Below are 24,686 nucleotides of genomic sequence, written 5' to 3' on the forward strand. Positions count from 1 at the left end.
TTGAAGATGGTAAAAAAAACATATTTACTAAATTATTGAAAATATTTAAGTGATCTACATAAGTAAAAAAGTTAATTTCAGTGTTTATCCGTCGAACGAGTGGGGAAAATGTCTCTTTGTCTAAATAAAGTCGCGCATTTTAAAATTTCTCTTAAACAGTTTTTACATAATATATTATTAATATTTAAATTAAATTAACTTATGAGCCATATATGAGGAGAAATATTGAATTCAATTTTCATGTCAACATTTCATGTCATTTTACGAACTTTTGTGATTTTGAAGAATGAATTTGCTAAATTATACATAATTACTTTTAAGTTATAATAAAAAATCGTTCTTATTATGTATCTGAAAATATTTTTAAATAGCTAGAAACATGATGTATGAGGTTACTTTAAATTTGAATAATTACAATATTTAAATACAATTCTATTACATTTTCAAGCTTTTTGTTAGAGTGAACATTTTTGTACCGATGTTTATAGAAAAAAATCGAAAATATCAAATGTCTACAAATACTTCAAACCCAGTCAAAATATTTTGATATAATAAATTACATTGCTATGTATGGAAAATGCTAAGTAGTAAAAATTTGGTAGTAAATTTGGTATTTCCGAGAAGATTATTCGTTTCTGAACCGTTTGATGAGAAATTATTATATTATTATAATTATTATTATTATTATTATTATATTTGGGACTTCTATACACGCCAGGGAATAATACATATTTAGATAAAGTAACTTAGAACAAGTTCAATGATCGAATTAAATTATCGTAATTCGTAATAATAATAATAATAATAATACATTCACATAATTCGAAATATAGCCATAGATTTTTTATTTTTAATATTATTATTATATAATGAATATTAATGATCATTAAATAATTACACTAAACAATTATTCATTCATTGTATCTATTATATTATTAACATCAACACTAACGATTTGATTTCAAAATAAAATTCCGTAAGTAAGTATCAAATACTAAGTTTTACAGCTGTATACTATTGCACTACTAGCTAAATCACGAAAATATTTTAAGAAAAGTAAAATAAATTTAAAAGCCCACAACACAATGTTACATTAGACTGTCGTCTTCATCACCAAAGTTTTTGCTTTTCATTTCGATCAACGTTTTTATGATCGTTGGCGTATCTGTAACAAATCAACAAATAATATTATGAAATTAAAGAAATTAAAGACACTAATAATATTATAGATGTCAATTTTTTATCGGATAAACCTATACTATACAGTTCAAAACTAAGATTTTCTGAACTAAATGTACCCAGTTTTGATAAATTATGCTATACAATTAATGTGCTTTTTTAAAATGTGCCTATAAACATTCCTAAATGTAATTCCTTCTGCGAACAATAAATTGGTAAACAATATGTATCAAATTAATAGAAAAACTACTTTTGGATCACACAGTGTATAATAATTAAATAATTGGAGCAAAATTCTGTAAAAAATGTAATATTAATTTAGATGTTTTTAAAAAATTTAAAGATTTGCAAAAATTTGTTTTTAATTTATATTTTTGATTTATTTTGATAAGGCGAGTTGACAATAACATACTTTGTTCTGCTTTCTTATTACTATCAAACAATGGTAGTATATAAATCATTACACCTCTCAAAGCGTAAATTCATTAACTATTATTTTGTAATTTTAAAATGTAAATTTAAAAAGTGGGTAACGCTCGTCTGTACATTACTATACATTAAGTATCTAGACAGTTACTTTAATGGATATGTTAAATTTGAATTCAATGATATAAAATTATTGTACACGTAAACTGTTTTTATATATTTTTTAGATTTTTTGATTACAGAATGAAATACTTATGTGGAACCTTTGTTTTAAAATTTTAATCCTTAGCTATAAAAATTGAACATTTTATACATTTTTATACACAAAATAATTTGTAAATTTTGTCAACATTTAAACTTTAAATGCTTACAAAAAAAATCTTGCCTATTTATGAATTTTAAGTACCTACAGTTAATAGTTTTTGAATAACAACAAAATAAGAAAATCGTTCTATGAAAAATCGAGTGAATATCCTGCAATGTTGTAAAAATGTGAACTTCAAACTCTCATAAAAATATATTTTGTCCTTCTGCTGCAAATTTTTTTTTGATAAAAGTAGCCAAACTTATGAGGAATCTTGTATTCAATTTTAAAATTTTAGATATATAAAGAATAATTTTTATGAATTCCTAACTCAAAATAATTTACAAATGTTAGTGATTTTTATTTTTTACAAATTTTCTCAAAATTCTAACTTCAGTTGCTCATAAAAATGTATCATGAATAAACGCTCAATTTTTTTTATAAAATTCCACTTCAACAACTTATGAGGAACCTTTCATTATATTTTCAAGTTTTTGATCGAGCGAAAATTTTATTATCGACCTGAGTTTAAAAATAAAACTAATACAAATCGAAAATGTTATGCCTATAAAATATAGCTCAACATAAGTCAAATATTTGAAAATTTTGTGGTGCATAGAAAATGTTACTATAAGCATTCAGTGAAAATGTCCATATCTTCGGTATTTTTTTTAGAGTTCGGCACACCAAAAATTAAAATCGATTTTTCGAAAACCTATTTTGCGCAAATAAAAAATAACGAACAACGATATAATTACCGAATCACGGTACACCGGTGCACTTAAAATACCGAAAATACTTGATATTGGTATGTTTTAAATAATACAGATGTACCGTAACTATACCGCCAGCCTCAGGTTAACCCCGACAAGTTTTATATAGATTAGACATTTTTGTACCTGAATCCATGTACGACGTATCATAGCTTTCTGGTATCACGATCGATCGTCCTAACCTAGGACCAAACCAGAGAGCCGTGTTCTTCGATTCACTCCTTCTGCCAATCCTGGGAAACGGAATGAGTCCTTCTCGTTTATGACTTCTCAGTTCCCGTTGGGTGTCGTCTAAAAGATACGTTACAACGATGACCGTCAGCCAAACGAACTAATAATAATATAACACATCACGTATTTAACGTAGGTAATTAAAAACACATACACAAATTGTCCATTTGTAAAGCAGAGTTGATACCAGACCTCCCGACTCTAGGAAATGGTATCAATCCTGCAACCGCGGATTCCCTCCTGTCTCTGCTATTGTCTCGCTTATACTCGTCACTGTATTCTGAATCTGAAAAAAAAAATATTTTACGTAAAGTTTATCAAAAGACCCGTTTGAAGTGTCGTAACACCAAAATTTCGAAAATATTTATTATCAGAGAGGTACGAAAACAATTAATGATTGTTGACAATAGTTTATTATGATAATATGAAACGATCCGATTATTAATTATAATTGTGGGCACTGCGTAATATCCAACCTTAAGATTATGTGTGTTTTCTTTTAGGTTTTTAAACACAAGTTTAAACTAAAAACCGTCGTGTCCGTCCGTTAGTTATCAGTGCATGCCTGAGCATAAACGAGTTAAAAAATTAGTTAAGTTAATTTTTACTTTTTTACTTAACTTTTTAAAATTTAATTGTTCTATAATTTAATTTTTAACTTGATAAAAAACGAGTTACTTTTAATCAAATTCAAGTTACGATAATTTATAAATAATTAAATATAATATATATAATACAATTATTATTGATAATACATGTTGCATAAACATTTACTTTTTATTATTTTAAACTATATTATTGGCTATATATAAATTTAAAAAAATAAACAAATATAAAACTTAACTTAAATTAATAAGTTAATTGTAAGTTTTCATACAACTATTAACTTACCTGAGTTATAAAAAAATTAGAATAACTATTAACTATAATTATTTTAAAATATTTTCTTAAACAATTTAACATAACTCAAATAAAAATTATCATTAACTTGCCCAGGCTCGGAATTAAGATATAGTGAATTACTATTGTGGATTTTAATAGTAATTACTTATTGGCTAGTGCGTAAGTATTTTATATCGATTCAAACTATCCAAAATATTTAGGTTACCAAGTTATTTTTAAATTGTATAATATCGAATTATAGTTTGTTTGTTGTATCAAAACTAGTTTAGAAACCGGGAATTTAGCTCCCCGCCGAGTGAGCTTCCCTAACTCTTTTACTTTTAGTAAATAGTAAGTTACAGTGTGTCAGTGTGTATGATTAAGGAAAGAGTTGTTCCATAATAAAGTTTGGCCTTCTGTGTCTGTTATTGTCTCTATTATATTCGCCACTGTTTTCTGAGACTAAAAAAAAGAAACGTTTAATATATTAAAAGACTTGCCTATATGATTTGTACCGTAACCAAAATGTCAACGAAATTAGATATTTATAATCATTTTTATAATTAATAATTTAATCAATATGGAATAAACAATAATTCAAATTTTAATTATAATTATAAGCAATAGCCTTAATAATGTTATGCAGTGTTTCCTTTTGAGTTGTAAGTCTTATATTGAAAATTACTTATTGTATAAAATGTTTGTATAGATTGTAATTATTCTTTTCATAAAAAAAAAAAGTCTTATATTACGATTGCTGATATTAAGATAGGATTTAGAATTAAATAAATAATAGTATAGTGGTTGTATTAAAAGTAAACTCATACCAGTCAGCATTAAAAAATAGGAATCGAAATATGAGTTTTCATTAAACAGATTAATATTAGCCAAAAATAAAAAAATCGGTACTAAAAATAAATACGTGTTATTATTTACAAATATTAAGATATTTAATTTATTTAAGCTTATAATATATACATAAGCATGTTCAAGTTGCCAAATTATTTAAACAATTTTACGTGTATAGAATTATACTTTATTAAATACATTTAGCTTCTTATAACGGAATTGCTCGGTACCAACTGATTTACAGTGAGACTAAAATATATGGGATATAGGTTGTATGGGACTGTTGTTATTTTCTGCTCTAAGAAGATTTCCTTCTTAAAGAGGCTCCGTTATAAGGAGGTTTTACTGTATATTATTTAGTATTTTTGTGTATTTAAAAATTATAGACCGAATAAAGTTATTGATTCACAAACAATATAAAAGAGCTGTTCGTACACAGCTTTGGTGCACTATTTAATAATATTCCATCATTTGGTATTTATACCGCAGGTAGATACACCATAAGTATGCTCATCCCCATTTTATCCTTTGACAAAGTATTTATTCAAATTTTGATTTTTCGTAATCTCAACGTTTACTTAAACGCTTAGATTTTTTTCCGCTGTCTATTTAAAGAGTATGGTCTTGTGTTGACGTAAACTTACTATTCCTTAACGAGAACCACCCTTTTTAAATGTAAATTAATTGCTAAGCAGACCATTATTTTATAAACGGTGCAGATAACTATTTCATCTAAATCAAAATTCGAACGAGAATTCTTGTTCATACTTTTATTAGACTTAAGAATAAGGAAAACGATCCTTAATAACGGTTTTACATAAAATATGAAATATATTATGTAATTTATTTAGTCTAGTAGGTATACTATTGTTACAGGTACTCTGGCAGACGGTAATTATTACAAGTTATCTAATTTAGGGCGAGTAGTTTATGAGTTATAACTTATAAGTATTTAAAGTTTAGATGGGTGGTACGGGGTTGCCCCGCAAAATGTTTGTCCACTACTCCGCTTGTCTAAACTTTAAATAGGTACTTATAACTCAATAACTCATATAAACTATAATCGTCCTGAATTCGATTTTTATTTATCAAAATAGTTAGAAAAATATTCTGCTTTGGAATATGAAATTAAAACTCTATGTTGTTATTCAAAAAAGTAAAAAAATTAAAAAAATATAAGGATACAAAATATTTTAAAATATGATTTTTTTTAATAAAAACGTTGTTTTTTAACAACTTGCAACTATGTAATAGTATATTGTGTGACAAGGGTGGGAAGTGAGCTATTTCAGTTGCGGGCGACGTGTGCGGCACGAGCCACAGGCGAGGGCCACATTTCGCCCAAGACTGAAATTGCTTTCCCGCACGAGCTACACATACTACTTATTGTCACGTCTCTGCCTTCATCGATCACGGCAAAGGTAATTCAGGGATCTATGCAACAACTAGACTATAATTATACACGACAACAATATTTCATGAAAGAAACGATTTGGTTTTATTTACTTTAAGCGTCACGCATGGAGGTTATAATATGATTATAAGATGTAATCAAAAGTTTATGTTTTTTAAGGACCGATGTATAGATATTAGATTTCAGTGTCCGGTTGTGCAGGGGATACGCGCGTGGTATGTGCGACCAGCACTTTTGAGGATTTCCTCTTCAGCCCCCCCCCCTTCCACACTTTTTGGAATTTCCACTTTACCGCCCGGCACTATTAGGGATTCCCATTTTACCCCACCCGCTGGATGGAAAAAGGACGCTTTCCAACGCTTCAACAGCTATCGAAAACAAAATAACTTTCGGTGGAGGCCTGACAAAATAGTATATTGTGTGGCAAGGGCGGGAAGTGAGCTATTTCGAGGGCCCTATTTCGAGGGCCGCATTTCACCCAAGACTGAAATTGCCTTCCCGCATGAGCCACACATACTGTTTTTTGTCACGCCTCTGCATTCTTTAATCACATAAAAGGTAATGCAGGGATCTATGCAACAACTAGACTATAATTCTACGACAACAATATTTCATAAGACTATGAAAGAAACAATTTGGTTTTATTTATTTTAAGCGTCACACATGGAGGTTATAATATGATTATAAGATGTAACCAAAGATTTTTGTTTTGAAGGACCGACGACCGTGGTATAGATTTCAGTGTCTGTTTGTGCAGGGTATACGCGCGTGAAATGTGCGCGCAGCACTTTTGGGGATTTCCACTTTACCGCCCGGCACTTTTGGGGATTTCCACTTAACCACCCGGCACTTTTTGGGATTCCCACATTACCGCCCGTTGAATGGAAAAAGGACGCTTTCCAACGCTTCAACAGCTATCGAAAACCAAACTTTCGGTGTAGGCGTGGCAAAAAAATATTTTCAAAAACATTAATACTTTTTGAAATAACGAGTGTTTCATGATAAAACAATCACCTTGTATTAATCGTCGATATCTAACACAATATCGTTATATTGAAAACAATAATTGGAAATTGTTCCACAGGTAGTATGTTATATTTTTGTCCGAAATTCGTATGACACCTTTTTAGGTTTCGTCCGCAACTCGCATGGTTTTTATTACTTTGTCCGCAATCAAGAAACACCGCCTGTGTTACAATTTTTTATTTCAACCGTTTGACCGTTTGACTTGAAATGTTATATTTTTCACCACGAAAAATACGAATGACCACTTAATAGGATTTCATGTCGACAACGATATTATATTATTATGGTGTACCTTCACATAAAATAAAGTGATGATGTGAGCCACGTGCGAGTTGTGCACACGTCGTACACAAATATAATAACAATTTTTAATATATTCCGGTAAGTAGGTTACCTGCAGGTTAAACCACTTAAGAGCGTACATAACAATATTAATAACGTTATACATCACACACGATAACTGTTTTAGTGTTGGAATGGTAGGTAAACATGTAAAAAAGGGAAACTACGGAATACGTGGGTGCCCGGGGTCGATTTGAACAAAGGGACGTGTACATAACAGTATATTATTAAATTATTATATTGTTATAATACTATGACTATCGTCATTATACTGTTATTAATATTATTATGCGGTTGATGGAGAAGATTCGTGTCGAACGTTAATTTAATAATTTCAAAACCTTTTTATTTTTCTACTCGCCAGACGGCTAATTCAGTTAGTTCCCGGTCGGCGTGATTTTACGAGGTTATCATAATATTATAGGCAGGCACCGATGCTTAATGAATGCGTTTTTAAAAAAAATAACAATAATAATAATAACCAGCAAACCGTGAAATATATTATTATGTAACTAGCAACAGCATCGCATCATAATATTTTTTAACCACGTAAAGGTATAACTATATTTACACTGTCACCGCGTATAACCGCGTTTGTGGTCCGCGTTCAGAATTTTCTCGTTAATCACAAAATTAAATATTGTACAGGAAAAACGATTTAAACAACTACGTCTAACTCACATAGTGGAGTGTCGAATATTATCAACTAAATTATGGTATATTTGGATAGGACATGACGTCTTATCAGTGATGAATTAAATCGAGATGATCCAGGGGCCCTCGAAGCCTCTTTTTGCTCCCCCCCCCCAGAAAATTTATATTAAAAAAATAATTTTTTTTAGGAAAAGCTAAAATTCACTATAAAACGTACAGTGCAATGAGTAACGTCCAAAACAGTTTTAATTCAGCTCTTTACGTACCTATGAAGGTATATCGTGTTTGTATAGCAGCCACAGCAAAATATCGGAATTCTCGTGGTGAGAGATTTATTTTCTTTTAGCGATCCCCAGTGTTTTTATGAATGTGTAAATTGGCCCACCAAATGCAAAAGGTTGGACCACCCCGAATTAAATTATACGAATTGAGGCCAAATAAGTATAACCTAACCTATATCCAGTAATGATTATCAATATATATATATATTATCATGTCATACAAAAATGTAAACTAATTCTTATCAGTTCAGGACCGCAAAACCATATAAGCCTCAGATGTGAATGTCCTAACCGTGTTTATGTTAAGGATCTATGGTAAATAGCACCTTTTATGGGTATTATCTGATAAAAATACGCTATGCAGAAAATGCATGTACATAAATATAAGGCTTAGAGGCAATAGCGTAACTGGGTAAAAATCAAATTTCTGAGCTCTCTTCCCCACCTTTTTGCTCCACTGAAACGATATGTAACTTTGTCGGAAGTCAAAACCGAAACGATGTAGGTGCGAACATAAAGCTTTTTTTATCAACCATCACCTGTCGTTATTCTGATTTAATATAACGATAACTACAAAAAAGGTGGATGTCGCTCTGCTGTACAGTAGGTTACAAGTGGGTTACTGTAATGGATGGTGTTAAATTTGAATTCAACGATATAATATCATTGTATAAGAAAAACGATTCTGAGCGAAAACGGTCAGTCAGCCTATGCCCTATGATATTACCAAGTATATTTGATGATATTATTGTGAATAAAGTAATTTATACATAACCTATTTACGTGGAGCCTTGTTTTCAATTTTCAATCCTTAGCTATAAAAGTTGAACATTTTATACATTTTTAACTACAAAATAATTATTAAATTTTAAAATGTTGTAAAAATATGAATTTCAAACGCTCATAAAAATTTAATTTGACTTTCTTGTAGACATTTTTTTTTTGATAAAGGTAGACGAACTTACGGATAATCTTGTATTACATTTTCAAATCTTAGATTTAAAAAGAAAAATTTTTATGAATTCTCAACTCAAAATAATTTGCTAATTTTCGTGATTTTTCCGTATTTTGTCAAGATTTGAATTTTAATGCTTATAAATAAAACTGTGACTAAGGATTTTTAATTTTTTTCATCTGCCTTTGAAACAATAACCTAGGAGCCTTCTATTAAATTTTCAAGATTTTTAACCTATAAATAACATTTTATTGATATTTATAGAAAAAAAATGGAAACTGAAAATGTCCGTTAACAGCTCAAAATAAGTCAAAATATTTAGAAAATATTATGGTGTATAGGAAATTTTAATATTAACATTCAGTCAAAATTTCATGTACCTACGGTAATTTGTTTTAGAGTTGCACCAAAAACCAAAATCGATTTTCTCGAAAACAGATTTTGTGTAAAAATTCCCGTTTTTCCTTAATTTTTCTTTTGTTTGTCACGTCGCATTTGAAAACTACTGGGAAATTTTTACTTTTGACCCCCTAAAGTACCAACTAGATTCATTTTCCTATCAGAAAAGTTACTGTTGAAGAAAATCCAAGCATTTTTACTGCCCTGAAGGCGCTGACAGACACAAAAATAAAAATAAAAATAAAAAAAAAACACACATCATTATAAAATCAATACATTCATCGCTTCGCTCAGAATCTAAAATAGAAAATAAAATAATTTTTTCTTCAAAAAAGTTGTTTTGTAATGAATTGTCAGATATAAATATATAATGTACAAAAAATATTTTCAAAATCTTTGATACTAATTCCAGATTATGTGAACTTGTCAACTGTTACAAGAATCGCACAGTACCTATATTATACGAGTATAGGTTACCTATGCCAGGGATCGACGATTAAAATTTTTGTAGAGCCACTTTAGGAATTCTGCTGAGCGTAAATTTGCTGTTAAACACTTTTAGGTTGTAAGACGGAGACAACAAATGTCTGTGTAGCGTCCTCTTAAGCAAAATTAATAAAAATCTCATTCAATTCACCATCGAAAAAAATTATTTATAAAATAACTGTCATATTATGTCTCCAGATAAAGTTCGGGTCATTTGGTGACTCCCTGAACTATAAACGCTCTGTCCAAAATTTTATAACGATTTGTTGCAGTTACCTGAACAGAACTATATTACAGCTCCAGGATGGGTTTCCCCACCGGTCACGTTATAACTTTTACCTATAGATTCGGGTAGGTGTAATAATTTATAGTATTTATGTATGTACGGCATGTTAGATTTTTGTATATTATAATAATAAATAAATAAACAACCACGAAATTAATTTTTATAAAATCATTAGGTTTTTAATATATTTTGTTGAACTTAGATAATTTCGGTTACAACGTTGTTGACTTGAACCGCTTAGAAGTTAGGGATTAACTATATTTTGAATAATAATTGTAAACAATACACCATACTTTTGATGACACGATAAATGATAAGTATTCTTAATACAATATTCACCGCTAAAATGTTTCTACTTTAAAAGAAAATCGATGGCGGGGGGGGGGGGTGGTTTAGGCATCTTGACACTCCTCTAATTGCAGCTTTCCTTAGGCACTCCACTCATCCATACTTTAAATATTTGTCACTAATCAATTCAATATACACGTTTAAAATGTGTTTCTTATATAAATCGAATTTCTTGGACAAATTTCAGGATATGAAATTAAAAATGTACCTATGTATTATTGTCTTTCGAAAAATAATTTCGCCAATCGCCATATTCTATGTACTAATGTATTATATTAGTATTACTTATATGTAATATTATGTATAGTCGTATACAAAGTGTTTTTTTAAGAACAGTCACCACCATTATTGTCTTTATATAATAATACATTCATTCTAATTCTAGTTTTTAAAAATTGAAAGTAGGTAGGTATAATTTAAGTCCATATTTTCAAATTTCTGATATTTTTTGCACTGTAGAGTGTCTCTTTTGGCGATACAAACTTATATTTTTCAAATGAACCCCACCCCTCTCTTTTGTTTTACTGAAAATTATTTAGCTGATGATTTTCTACAACATGGTGTGTTTGAATTAAAATTCTAATGCATAATTACTGAGTTATTATAATGTTTATACTAAGGATAATAAACCTTAAAAATGGCATTTCAAAAATATTAACTATAATATATCATATTAGATTTAGTATTTATTATACTTGGATTATTTTTACAAACCATTTATATTGATAAATCCAAACATTTTCAAATCATTTAAGCCCCCATATCTATTCAGCTCATTACCATAGACATTTTACCCTTAGTACACAAAGTTGTACAACTCGAAAACTACTCGTTCGAATTTCGATTTAGAAACATCAACACTTCTCAAAAAAAAATATGTGCTGAATAATTATTATAAGTGAAAAGGGGGGGGGGGAAGTTCCATTTGAAAAGAGAAATTTGTATTGCCACAGGAGTGGTACAAAAAATCTCAAGTATTCAAAAATATGGTTTTCGAGTGTGTTTAAAAATATCAAAATCTGAATTTGAATATATGCAACATTTAAGCATAAAATTAGAGTGAGCATGTTAAAAAAAATCACCCTGTGTACATACATTTACATGATATTACCTAAGTACATAAATAGTTTGTTAAAATAAACGTCTGTTTTAATTAATCATAATATAATTATTATGCGTTTATTTATAATGTGTATACGCGAATACAGAACATAAAGTCATTTTAATTTTGCTCGCTTGCAAACTCAATATATACCAGCATCATATTATGCACAACAATACAAATCGCAATCATAATATTGCTGGGAACAGTGGCACACGATAAATTAATTCCCTTATAGGTAGGTAATAGCAATTATTGCATAATATAAAAATTTATCAGATCAGTCTATACTTATAAAACAGGAAAAAAAAATTCTGGCCTAATTATTTTATGTTACAGGACTGATGAAATTTTTCAATTTTTTCTCCGTTCTATAACGAAACGAAAAAAACGTGGTTGAACAAACAGTGGGCGGCTATATTATTTTATATACATGAGTATAATAATATTATAATAATTGGTCGTAGGAGCTATTCAAATATCGAACTAACGAGTCTATACAATTTTAGATTCTGAGCGAAGCGACGAATGTATTGATTTTACAATGATGTGTGTTTTTTTTTTAATTTTTGTGTCTGTCATCACCTTTTAGGACAGTAAAAGTGCTTGGATTTTCTTCAACAGTAACTTTTCTGATAGGAAAGTGAATCTAGTTGGTACATTGGGGGTCAAAAGGTCCCAGTAGTTTTCAAAAGCGCCGTGAAAAACAAAAGAAAAATTAAGGAAAAACGGGAATTTTTACGCAAAATCGTTCTCGAAACGTTCCGTCAACAGGACATTTAAAACGTTACCGGACATATACCAAGCTGGTATCCCGACTGGCTGGCAAACCACAATCCGGTAAGACGTATCTGTTTTCAAGGTACGTTGCAAACGGATCATGTGGACACGTGACCAGCTACTAGTGAATTACAGTGACCTACTGAATTACGAGGAAGAACACTGCAGGACACCTGTTACTACTCAGTGGCGTACTCAGTGGTATTTTCTTCCTTTTACAAAAAAAAATCTTATTTACCACCACAATAAATCCACAGCAGAAAATATTAATTTTTAGTAATTTTTAATAGAAGTGAAATAAATAATTGTTAAATGGCAATGACATCGAAGATCATTTGTTTTAGTTTTTTTCGGCTGATTAAGAACATTGCCAAACGTCCACCATAATCGTCGTATCACATATCGTCGATTGTTATCACGTTTATTATGGCCTGAAGAGGCTTTAAAGACTACCAGGTCAAATACTCTAAACGCGTAGACTGAAAGTAACTCTTTAATTTTTTTTTAACCAAAACAATTTATACGATGATGATATTACACGTGTCTGTGAATAATTTTATAGGTAAAACCATAACCAAACTAAAAGCTGCTGTTACTAGCTATATAATGCTATATATAACCGAGCTACTCACCAGGTTTTTAAATACACAAAGTGGCCACCTATGTTTTACGGATGAATAAACAAAATAATAATCGGCCGTGCAGCGTTATAACAAGAAATTGACGGAAACTATTTCGATTGAAACTATAATATTATAATATGCGTCGTAATAAGTCCTTAAATTAATAACACAAAATCTGTCGATTTAATTAAAAAAAAAATTAATATTAGTTTTTACGCATTAAAATTCTATTAATACTGCTAAAAAATTTTAGTAAAAAAAAATGTATGGTGAAATACCTGTGGTAGCAGTCTAATAATATTATTATGTGTGCAACCACAATGAAACTCCTGGGGTCCATTGGAAACCCCTCGCTACCCCTTGATCACGGTGCTGTACACAATATGCTATTATATTATTATATTGTATAATATGTATACGATACCGTTAAAGTATGAAATCCGTCATTATATGTAGGGGATAATATAGCTACTTATGTAAAATGTATAACTGCCAGTCGATATTCAACTTTTGTAGATTAAAATTAGCAGAAAAGTTATTCTTGTTCGGAATATGAAATTGAAAATGTTCGACGAAGTAAAAACTTAGAAATTTATAAAAATAAAAAAAATGTTCAATATACAATAAATATTTCCAAAAACGGTGATTATTCTTTCGAGATGCTGAGTGCGTTTACATTTTAAACAACCACCCTGTACATACAATACGTTGAACAACTACGAACGAGGTGAGTTTTGACGGGTCCTATACCATCATAATAAACAGTGTATATAATAAATAAGAGGGAGAGCTCAAATTCCGAACACGTCACCATAAATCCAATAACGGATCGGATAAATTTGATACACACGCCTATATAATATGTATATACAATATTTGAAATTAGAAAATAATATTTATGCCCGAAGGAGGATCGTTCAAATTAATTGACTACTATTTACTCGTAGGACGTACCTGTGACGTACTGACGTGCGCGCGTGTGTGCAGTGGCGTAATTTGGTTTACATTTTTGTTAATGCTAACTATTTTTTTTTAGTACCTATATTCGAACCAGCCGCACTTCTGTTCTTTGATAGCCTCAATCTTCTGATACAAAAAAGAGCAGTGTAAAGGGATAATTTTGTTTAAAAAAAATTGTCAATAAAAAAATGTTAAAATTAGAATTAAAAGTAATTTTGAACTGATTATACATAGTATTAAGACGGTGTATAACTATCACACTACAAATAAATTAATACATTATCTTATAGCATAACTAAAATTAAAAAACTCTTAAAACTTTTTTTTTTAGTTTTGAAAACTGTATACACTCGCAACAACCCAATTACGCCATGTGTGTGTTTGTGTGTACATCTTACAAACTTCAATAATTATAATTTATAATAAAGGCCTGGGTGTATAATAATACAATGCAAACTAAATACGAACAGTTAGTCACAGGGTCGTCCATCTTGTCACGGAAATTAGAACCGTTACATAAACTGGACACGGGTGACGGATGTATGATATTAATTTAATAGTAAATTAATAAATAGTCTGTACACTGTTAAGTATATAATAATCGTCCTAGCCGCGAGCGTGATTTCGCAAATTGTTCGTTTTACTATGATCAAAATTACTGATGTTCTAAGTTTATCGCTTACATATCGATTTTTTAAGAAATACAATCGACTTTATATAGGTATAGTGGATACAAAAACAATTGTTTATATTTTAGATTCTGAGCGAAGCAACGAATGTATTAAATTTACAATTATGTGTTGTTTTTTTTTTATGTCTGTCATTACCTTTTACGACAGTAAAAGTACTTGGATTTTCTTCAACAGTATCTTTTCTGATGAGAAAATGAATCTAGTTGGTACTTTTGGGGGGAGGGGGGGGGGTCAAAAGTAAAAATTTCTCAGTAGTTTTCAAAAGCGCCGTGAAAAACAAAAGAAAAATTAAGGAAAAACGGGAATTTTTACGCAAAATCTGTTTTTGAGAAAATCGATTTTGGTTTCTGGTGTTACTCTAAAACAAAAGAACGTATATACATGAAATTTTCACTGGTTGCTTATATTTGCATTTTCTATACACGATAAAATTTTGAAAATATTTTGTTTGTTTTGAACTAGGTTGGTACTTGTGAATTCAGTTCAAATAAGTATTTAAGAAAATTTAAACCCCCCTAAAATATCGACTCCATTTTTTTAGTATAATCTTAGAGTAAAATCACCAATCGCAAAAACTATGGGGAATATATATTTTTGAGGGCTTATCGGTTTTGTATTTTATTTTTAGGTATAAAACAGATATTGAATTGGTTTGAGACAATACATTTGGACAAATTCATATGCCGAACCCTCAAAGTAATAATAATAATTCTATAATTTTTGTGATAGGTTGTGATAATGTTCTAAGATTAAGATTATTCAAAAACATTTTTAAAAATAAACTAATTCGCGATCCAGAGAGTGATAGAAAACAAATTATGCACCGACATCTTCATAAGGGGAAATGAGCTTAATATATATTACATTTAAACAATCAAATTTTGTTGTCTCCGTCTTACAATAATACATAAAATAGCAAATTTATGCTCAGCAGATTACGTTTAGCTCTGTTGGTTTAAAAATTAGAGTGAATCGACCTATTATGAAACTTGATGGTAAGAACATTATCTATCATTGTCTTTTGCGATAGTTCAGTTTTTAAGTGAGTTATGAACATTTTTAATTTACCTATTAACTATTATCATAACTTGCTAAAAAATTGAACTCATAAAAAACCCGCAAACAAACACAGATAATTTTCTTATCATCAAATTTCAAAACAAGTCTATTCATTCTAATTTTTAAACTAACGAACCTAAACGGCTAAACGTGATCTGCTTACCGTATATTATCTATGTTACACACTTGTAAGATGGAGATACCAAATGGCCGTGTAGTGAAATCTAAATGTCAAATTTTCGTGAAGTCAAAGGAAAAAGTGTAGGAATTACCGTAAAATCATTTACATCGTCCTTACATACAAAACAAATGTATATTTTCCAAACTTTTATTTATTGCATTTCAACAAATTGTTAGTCAATTGACTGCAGATAACACGTATTATTTTAAGTTAAAATTTTAAACAATCTCAATGGTCAGTTTTATTTTTATCTAAATCTGTAAATCTTACATGAATATTACAATCATTAAAGATGATTATGTTTGTTTTTTAGCTTTCTATTTTATCATTTCTTCTTTTATTGAATACTACCGTCATATAACGTACAAACTTAGTTCTAATCTGATGCGAAAGTAAAAATGTTATTGCCTTTTAACCTTTTATTTTTGTCACTTTTAGGTATAATTTATTTTAAAAGAAATCAGTATAAATAGATAGGTAGGCACAGTAAAAAATAAAAAATAATATTATAATTATTATACTAAAATAATTGTCTTCGATTTTTAATTTGAGAAAATGTAGTGATAACTTTATTGCAATTGATAAAGTTTAGGCTATGATGGTGCTTTCAATGCTTAATATTGGAATATTACTAAATTGATAGGTGTTCTTCGGTCGTCATCGTCGAGCGAAGGTATAGGTAGATCTTAAGAAGTTTGTGTGCGTTAAAACATTTTTCTGCAGTTGCACTGTGCATCATATTTAGTGTCGATAGATATAAGTATATTGTATTTATTCGACCCAAGGACTAAAAAACTATGTATATAATAATAATATTATACTACATTGATGTATGATAATAATAAAAATAATAAATAATAATCGCCTCGATGGTGCAATATAGGTACATAAAAATAAATGCTCAGCCATAAGAAATCGAATGACAATTTAATATCCATAATGTACCAGTGTACCACTACCCACATAGTATAGCGGTATTAGTGATTGTTTGCAAATATTTATAATAATGCATTATATAAAAATAAATAAAGACCTTTCTTAAATTCAGAATAATTTTTTAAGATTTTTAAGCTTTCAATGTCACATTTATAGAGCTCCTCATTCTGATTATAATATTATAAATAGACTCTTCTCTATACTACCACTTGAAAAAAGATTAAAACAACTAAATTTGAAATTCCTTTATTAACTATTACACAATATTATAGATTTCCCAGAACTAGTTGAACGTTTATACTTCAAAATAAGCCCCCTAAACTCTAGACACAAACAATTTTTCTATCCACCAAACATTACATCCAAATATATGTCATTCTCTCCTTCTAATACTCTAATGGCTATAGCGAATTCCATAAATAATGTAGATTTATTTCATTGTTCACTTAATTATCTCTCTTCATATATTCATTAATTTTCAATTTTTATGTATACATATATTGTTTTTTTTTATTTTAGTTTTCTCTCTCCTTTATTATATTTTATTATGTACAGTACACACTACACACACAACTTGATTTATATATATATATATGTATTTCTCTCTCTCTCTTCCTCCGTTTCCCCTTAATACTCAAGTAACTATCTTATATCTAAAATGTAATTGGAATTTTTTTCCGTAGTAAACAATATTATTATTATTATTATTATCTTTCATATAAATGAAGCAATAATCATACACCAAGTCACCAATCACCATAGGTGTTAATGTGTTATAAAGATTTGAGAGATGTCTGTGTAAAATATTTTAAAATTACTATTATTAATATTAACATAATATTTCTTCAAATACAATAATAATTGTATTTTATCAGAATATAGGAGCCACATAATAATGATAAAAAAAATTGTGAATGTCGATGATATCGACAATGATAGAAGTATATATAATGTGTGTATCTTATATTATAAGACGTTATCACATTGAAGTCACTCAACTCATTATTATTAAAGATGACAAAAAAAAAAGTATGATACTTTGATTGGAAAAATAGTCACCAGTTTTGAAAAATTTAACGCTATATATAAGCAAATGCCACTATAATATAGTGCCTATAATGGTCGATTCGGCCTTGATCGCACCTTGATAGGCACCTTCTATCTGTACCTAATTTATTGTGATGGAGAAAATTATTTAATCAAACAAGAGATAAAAAACAAAATCGTTAATATATTTTAATTATTACTCACACGTATACGCATTTAATGATTTTAAAAGGTATATTGTATTAGTGAGTGTATTTTTCGAATAAAAGCCTGCAAATTAAATATTGCTGTAACAATGGGAGTAGTGTTATATATATACCAACCTGCCTATATAGTACCTACACTACTATTTAACAGTAACTTCCGGGTTCGGTTAATTTTAAAATTTTCATTAGATTACAAAAATATAATTTCGTATGGGATATTGTATACGATGTGTTTCATTCGTCGATATTACTTTATTATATTGTTAAATAAATATACATCAAACTTTAAATCTAACGGTTTTTAGAAAATAATATCCGTATGTAATATCCGTAATTCGGCTACGGAATATACATATAATGAATAATAATACTTAGACAGGTACTTATTGAAGAATACACGAAGCGAGTTTCTAATTCAACAAAGAATTTCGAGTTGTTAGTAAAATAATTTAAATTTTATTCGCGTACTTACCTATATATTATATATTAAGTAAATGTTATTACCAGAAAAAATCTACATCATGAGATGCACCAAAAATTTCGTTTTTACGTTGGAATGACGTTTCTCACATTATAAAAATATGAAAATTAAAAGTTAACAATATTTTGTTTTCATTTTAAACAATCGAGTTCTCAAAAAATAATACACTTAGGTATTCATATTGTTTTTGGTTGTAGAAAATTAGATTTTCACAAAAACAGTGCGTGTAGACGTAAAATTTAAAAAAAATGTAATTGTATTACCCGAGAATGATACTTATTTTACAAAGTAGATATATTTTTTACTTCGACTTTCAAGTAATTTCAATTTACTCATTTACTTATATTTCGCAGGTAAATCGCATTTGTTTAAAATGTGAAAAAACATAATGATACGCTCGAATATTGTATACACATAGTATACACATTACACAAAATAATGATAGTGTTTAAAAAACATCTGAGTAAAAAATATCAGGATTTCATTTCAAATTTCCTGTCTTCAATGTTTTGGTAAAATTTAATTGCACGACGTCAAAACAAGGAGTTTTACGTAAAAAAAAAGACCGAACTACCAAACTCTTAATAAGCCTTGTAAACATTGAAAACGTAGATATATCTTGAACTAGAGTACAAAAATATACTTGTGTACAACGTATGGGTAACTATAATATTCCATTGCAAAAAATTGGACGGTTTTAATTGATAAAAATGTGATGTTTTATTTTTCGACCATTGCAACTATATAGTTTTTAAAGAAAACGAAATAATAATATTAATTCAACCGCGGGGTATAGTTCTACAGAGATAAAATTAAATCCCGTGAAATGCATATGAGCTTAATATATAGATTAAATATAGTACCTACCTAACCCATAAGGTTGTCACAATAATATAATTTGGAATATATAGAATAAAGCGAACCACTGCAGCCTTTCTGGCTATCTGTAGATTAAATAGGTAACTACAAAAAAGAAATGTTACTATTATATTGCTACATAATAGATATCAATCACACAATAGAATTAACAATTATGATTTACATTTATGCAATTATAATAATATTCACAGCATTTATTATTATTAACAATAATAGTGTACTTTTATGGCTATTATAGAGGTACAATATGTATCTATACAATATGTAAGCTAAATAGTTTTGAATTTTACGAAATTCAGGTGATGCATACGACATTGATAGTAATTTAACATCCATACAAAATATAGACATGAAAAAACTTATTCAATTGTCGATTACTTTGAGATTATAATTAGTTTCTGTCGAATCAAAAATTGTCATGGTTAGTAATTAATCTTTTTGAGAAGATAAATCGTATATAGGTTAATGTCAACATTAATTAATTACTACAAATTATAGACTATAGTTCGATATATAAACGTAGAACTTACGTAGATGAACAAGTTCTACTTGAGTCCATAGTTTGCAGACTACTATGACGTGTAACAAAACAATAATTAAATACCCAATTGTGTCTCAATAAAAATGTATAACAGTTGCGATTACATGATAATATGTTGTCTTATAATATAATATATTTTGTAAGCACTGTAACATAACCCAGGGAAATAAACGACTCGTTGTCATTTTTTTTTATAATTAATTTTCTGAGAACAAGAAAAAGGTGAAGTAATATATTAATAGTTTCAATATAAAAGTGTTTAAGTTTTTAATAAGAGTGACATAACATATATAGGCAAGTCTCCACGTATTATAAATATTATTATTTATTATTTATTTATTTAAAAATATATTTAAAAATATTTAAAACTCTTTATCATATTATCTATAGGTAGTTATTTCAAACCAATGTTTCGGTGGTAAGCATATTAAATTATATAAAAGTTATAATTAATTAGATAATGATGTAATTCATAAATGTAGAAATATTGATTTCCGAAAAGTTTTATATTATAATATTTTGATACGACTCTATATTATACTGTTTTATTATTGTCACATTGTTATGTATTTATTTATTCGGACTGACCAAATACCTATTAATTATTGTAAGGTAACCTAAGTGCGCAGAAATATAGGTAATAGATCATAAAATGGTAATAAAACATTAAACACCAATGTAACATATAATAATTGTAGCTAGGTATTAATAGAGATAAAAATCACAATCTGTATCGGCTACAGGTAAAAAACATAATAATAAAAATAACATAATATTAAAAATAATATAAAAAATAATAAATAATAATAATATGTAGTAGATGCCTAGACTATTATGATTGATGATGCTATTAATTAAAGAAGCAAAAATTATTGACATTAGGCCATTATAGAGGTGTGGCGGAGAGTTCAGATGTTCGGGAAATTAATATAATCGATATTATTAGCGGTACCTATGTGTTTTCTAATCAATATAATAATTATATAAACAATAGTTTTAAGTAGGTATTATTATTTACCCTAAGATCTTATGTTAAAATCGTCATTTAAAAAAACATGACGTCTTGTGTACGATGTAAATACTTTTGCGTGAATACATGCAATTTACTTTATTTAGTTATATTAGACATTAATTTAAATTATAGCTACAATATGCGTAGTTATACTAAACTATTTACTATACCTAAACGTAATAATATTATCTTCGATCCGGCAATCAAATGCGTTTTGCGTGAAATCATAGTAAATGGACAAACAATATACGACAATAGGACGTCTTATGAAGACTAAATTTCAAACAAATCCTACGCATAAAATTTAAAATATTTCAAACTCGATGGAAAACAACAATTTTTTTTTTCTTTAATCAAAAATTTTTTTTATATACACTATAAGTAGGTACAGTGTACCTAGAGTTCTAGTAAATGACCAATTCATTGAAGATTTTATGAAGTATGAAATTGAAAATTGTTTATCAAGGGAAACCAATGAATTTTTTAATAAATTCAGTTTCCTTCAAAAAGATTCTTCTACTTGGACAGTTGACAAATCTTATCAAAATGCTTTAGAGGTTGTAAAGAAACTACAAGTTGTAAATGATCCTGAGGGAAGAGGTATAAAACTTATTGAAGACTACTAGACTACTACAATTTATTTGTTGACAAAAAGTGCAAAAACAATTAGTACTGCAAGTGGTCAGTAGCTATTATCCAGACTGCCAAAAAAATAATTTTAAAAAACTATTTTAAATTTATAAAAAAGATTGTTCTTAAATTAAGTGTGTAGTGTGTACATTTTATTAAAATGTTCTAATTTAGTTTTAATTACCATATATTAAAAACGTTTTTTAGCTTAATATTTAATAAATCTGGCTTAAACAATGAAATGAAAGATCCAATGAACATTTTACATTTTTGTACATAACCTTTTTGTTATGAATTATAGTTTTATATAATTTTTATACAAAATATTTTTTCATATTTCTAACCGTCCAACAAATATAGTTAAATAACTACAAACTATAAAATTGGACAAAAAACTAAAAATGTACTTAATTATTTTGTTTTTTGTAAGTAATAGATGTACAATAAATAATATACTTTTAATTGAAACTATTACGTTGACTAGTGGAAGTTCTATACATTTTTTCGCTAAATGTCATATTTCTTTAGTATTAAGTAAAAAAAAAAACAGTAAAACTACCCTTGTTGGATATTTTTCAACCGTCTAGGGGCACGGGAAGGGAGGTATTCGTCATGACCAAATTTTGCAAAAATTATTTTTTTATAACAATAAAAAAAAATGAGAGGGTCTTATATTAAAATCATAAATATTTTTTTCTTACTTCAATAAATAAGGACCACCACTTAAGGTACACCCATTATATATTGTGATAATATTGATGTTATAGTATAGACTTAGGGGTACACTCACCATGGCGCAGGGCGTGGGTGAAGAAGAACGTCAGCGTCAACAGCAAAGCTGCAGCGATTTGTGTTTGTAAATTTTTCATCGCCCGGCAAACGTATTATATGGAACAAAAAACAACGGACGAATGCGAAACGACGCGACGTCTGTCGCAATTATTGCGATCGGCTCTGACCGTGTCTGCGGGGAACGGTTATTTTCGGGCGATTTCTCGTCAACAAACACGCCTCGCGCCAAGCTCTGCGTTTCCTCCTGTCCTGGTCGAAGACGGTGACGGCGCTGGTCGAATGAATGCGAGCGCCGAATCAACCGGTATGGGCTTTTATAAGGCACCCGCCGCGGTGGGCGGCGCTCGCCAACCTGACGCGACAAATCAATTCGCCAATCGAGGCGGCTTACTGCAGCTACGACAACACTTACCGCGGTTTCGCGAGTTACGCGGCGATGCAATACAACGATGACGCAGTTACGCGGGGTGGAAAAAATAACATCGTTTAAAAACAAATCTCCGGCTGCAGTCGACGCCGCGGCCTCTCGAAGGAGGTATATTATATTATATTATTTGGATCACGCGATTTACAAAAATATTAACAGGTGGGTGTCGTGCGCGTGGTCAGCGAAAAGATAATTTGAAAAAAATTTAAAGACGTTATTTAACCGCAAGCGACCTATACAAATTCACAATTTGGAGGGCACTGAAAAAATGTTTAGGGTGGTGTAAAAATATTAAACGTGAGTTAAGAAAAACAAAGTTCGAGCCACCCCACTAATCTCCGGTACCTTTACTCTCAATAGCAATATATATATACTATTACGTGTATTATAAAATATTTTATTATTAGTTATTATTAAACCTATAAAAGAGAGCTGGCCAGTCCCGCCATGTAATTCGCCTGCGTAAACGACGTCCGGATCACATTTAGATTATCGAAATGGGTACCTAGCTATACCTATATATGTCATATGTGTATACCTGGTTAGTGGTTTATGAGAATGTGGTATCTAGTATCTGGTAATATGTATGCGAATATAAACGTCATGTGTGTATTTGAAAATTACATCGTTTAATTACGTCGTGTTTGGCGCGAGTCCTAACGTTTATTTTCAACCCCACCCCGCTCATTGTGCACCACTTAAGTGAACATTATATTATATTATAACGCAGTCGACTTTTGGTTTTCAGACACCGTAACACGATATTTCCGTAGTACGACACGGGAGGTGAGCTAATATCGCACCGTTATTATTCGTAGCTTTTCGAATTCCTTTGAAAAACCCACTTACAAACTTCCGAATACTTAGGTATATCGTATATATAATATTATACAAACTATCCTCTGGAGAGTAATGCAAGTATATGCAACTCACAGCGTTCGGTTTAAAATATTAAATAGTTAAATAATATAATTTACATAGGTGTAACTATTATAGGGGGCGTTACCCCCCAGTAGACAATTTTAGCAACCCCTTGACATTTAAATTAAGTCTCATGAAAAAAAAATCTTAGTAAAGCGTTCAGTTTCTGTATAATAATTAATAATTGTACCAATTATGAGTATGTATAATATAGGTAAAATATATTAATATATATATATTTATAATATATTTATATTATATTTATTTAAATTCTAATTTTTGGCATTTTTATATATTAAAGACCATATTTTCTAATACTTATAATTTTCATATCATTAAAATAAAGTGTCTTGCAGAGATAAAGCAACTTATTTTCTTCAAATAATAATCACCCTTTTTCGTGCACATTCTTAGTAGATGACATTTTTCAATCTTCAACAACGTTAATGTATCTAAATCAAAATTCAGACGAGTAAAGTTTTAAGTTATTTAACTTTGTGTCCATATAATATAGGACCATGATGGTTACTTGAAAATTATAGTAATTAATAAAAATCTATTAAAATGTTATAATTTGTTAAA

General features: G+C 29.1%; 1 protein-coding gene across 1 annotated transcript; it reads right to left on the minus strand.

The window, feature by feature from the left end:
• Positions 1-828: 828 nt before the first annotated feature.
• LOC132945146 (cardio acceleratory peptide 2b-like) lies at positions 829-23,035 on the minus strand. The gene is made up of 4 exons (XM_061014803.1): positions 22,755-23,035; positions 3,068-3,199; positions 2,809-2,973; positions 829-1,165 (listed from the first exon to the last, which is right to left on the minus strand). Exons 1-4 carry the CDS (start codon positions 22,831-22,833, stop codon positions 1,089-1,091), a joined length of 453 nt encoding a protein of 150 aa, XP_060870786.1. The 5' UTR covers positions 22,834-23,035; the 3' UTR covers positions 829-1,088.
• Between the last annotated feature and the right edge of the window lie 1,651 nt (positions 23,036-24,686).

Source organism: Metopolophium dirhodum, chromosome 5 (genome assembly GCF_019925205.1).
Source record: "Metopolophium dirhodum isolate CAU chromosome 5, ASM1992520v1, whole genome shotgun sequence".
NCBI classification, from domain to species: Eukaryota; Metazoa; Arthropoda; class Insecta; order Hemiptera; family Aphididae; genus Metopolophium; species Metopolophium dirhodum.

What these genes read in the sequence shown, in the direction of transcription:
- LOC132945146 (XM_061014803.1), bottom strand. Translation starts at nt 22,833, where the DNA reads ATGAAAAATTTACAAACACAAATCGCTGCAGCTTTGCTGTTGACGCTG. An exon ending in CACCCACGCCCTGCGCCATG is followed by an intron (nt 3,200 to 22,754) that starts GTGAGTGTACCC and finishes TTTTTTTTTCAG; the next exon opens with ATTCAGAATACAGTGACGAG. An exon ending in TTTACAAATGGACAATTTGT is followed by an intron (nt 2,974 to 3,067) that starts GTATGTGTTTTT and finishes CGTATCTTTTAG; the next exon opens with ACGACACCCAACGGGAACTG.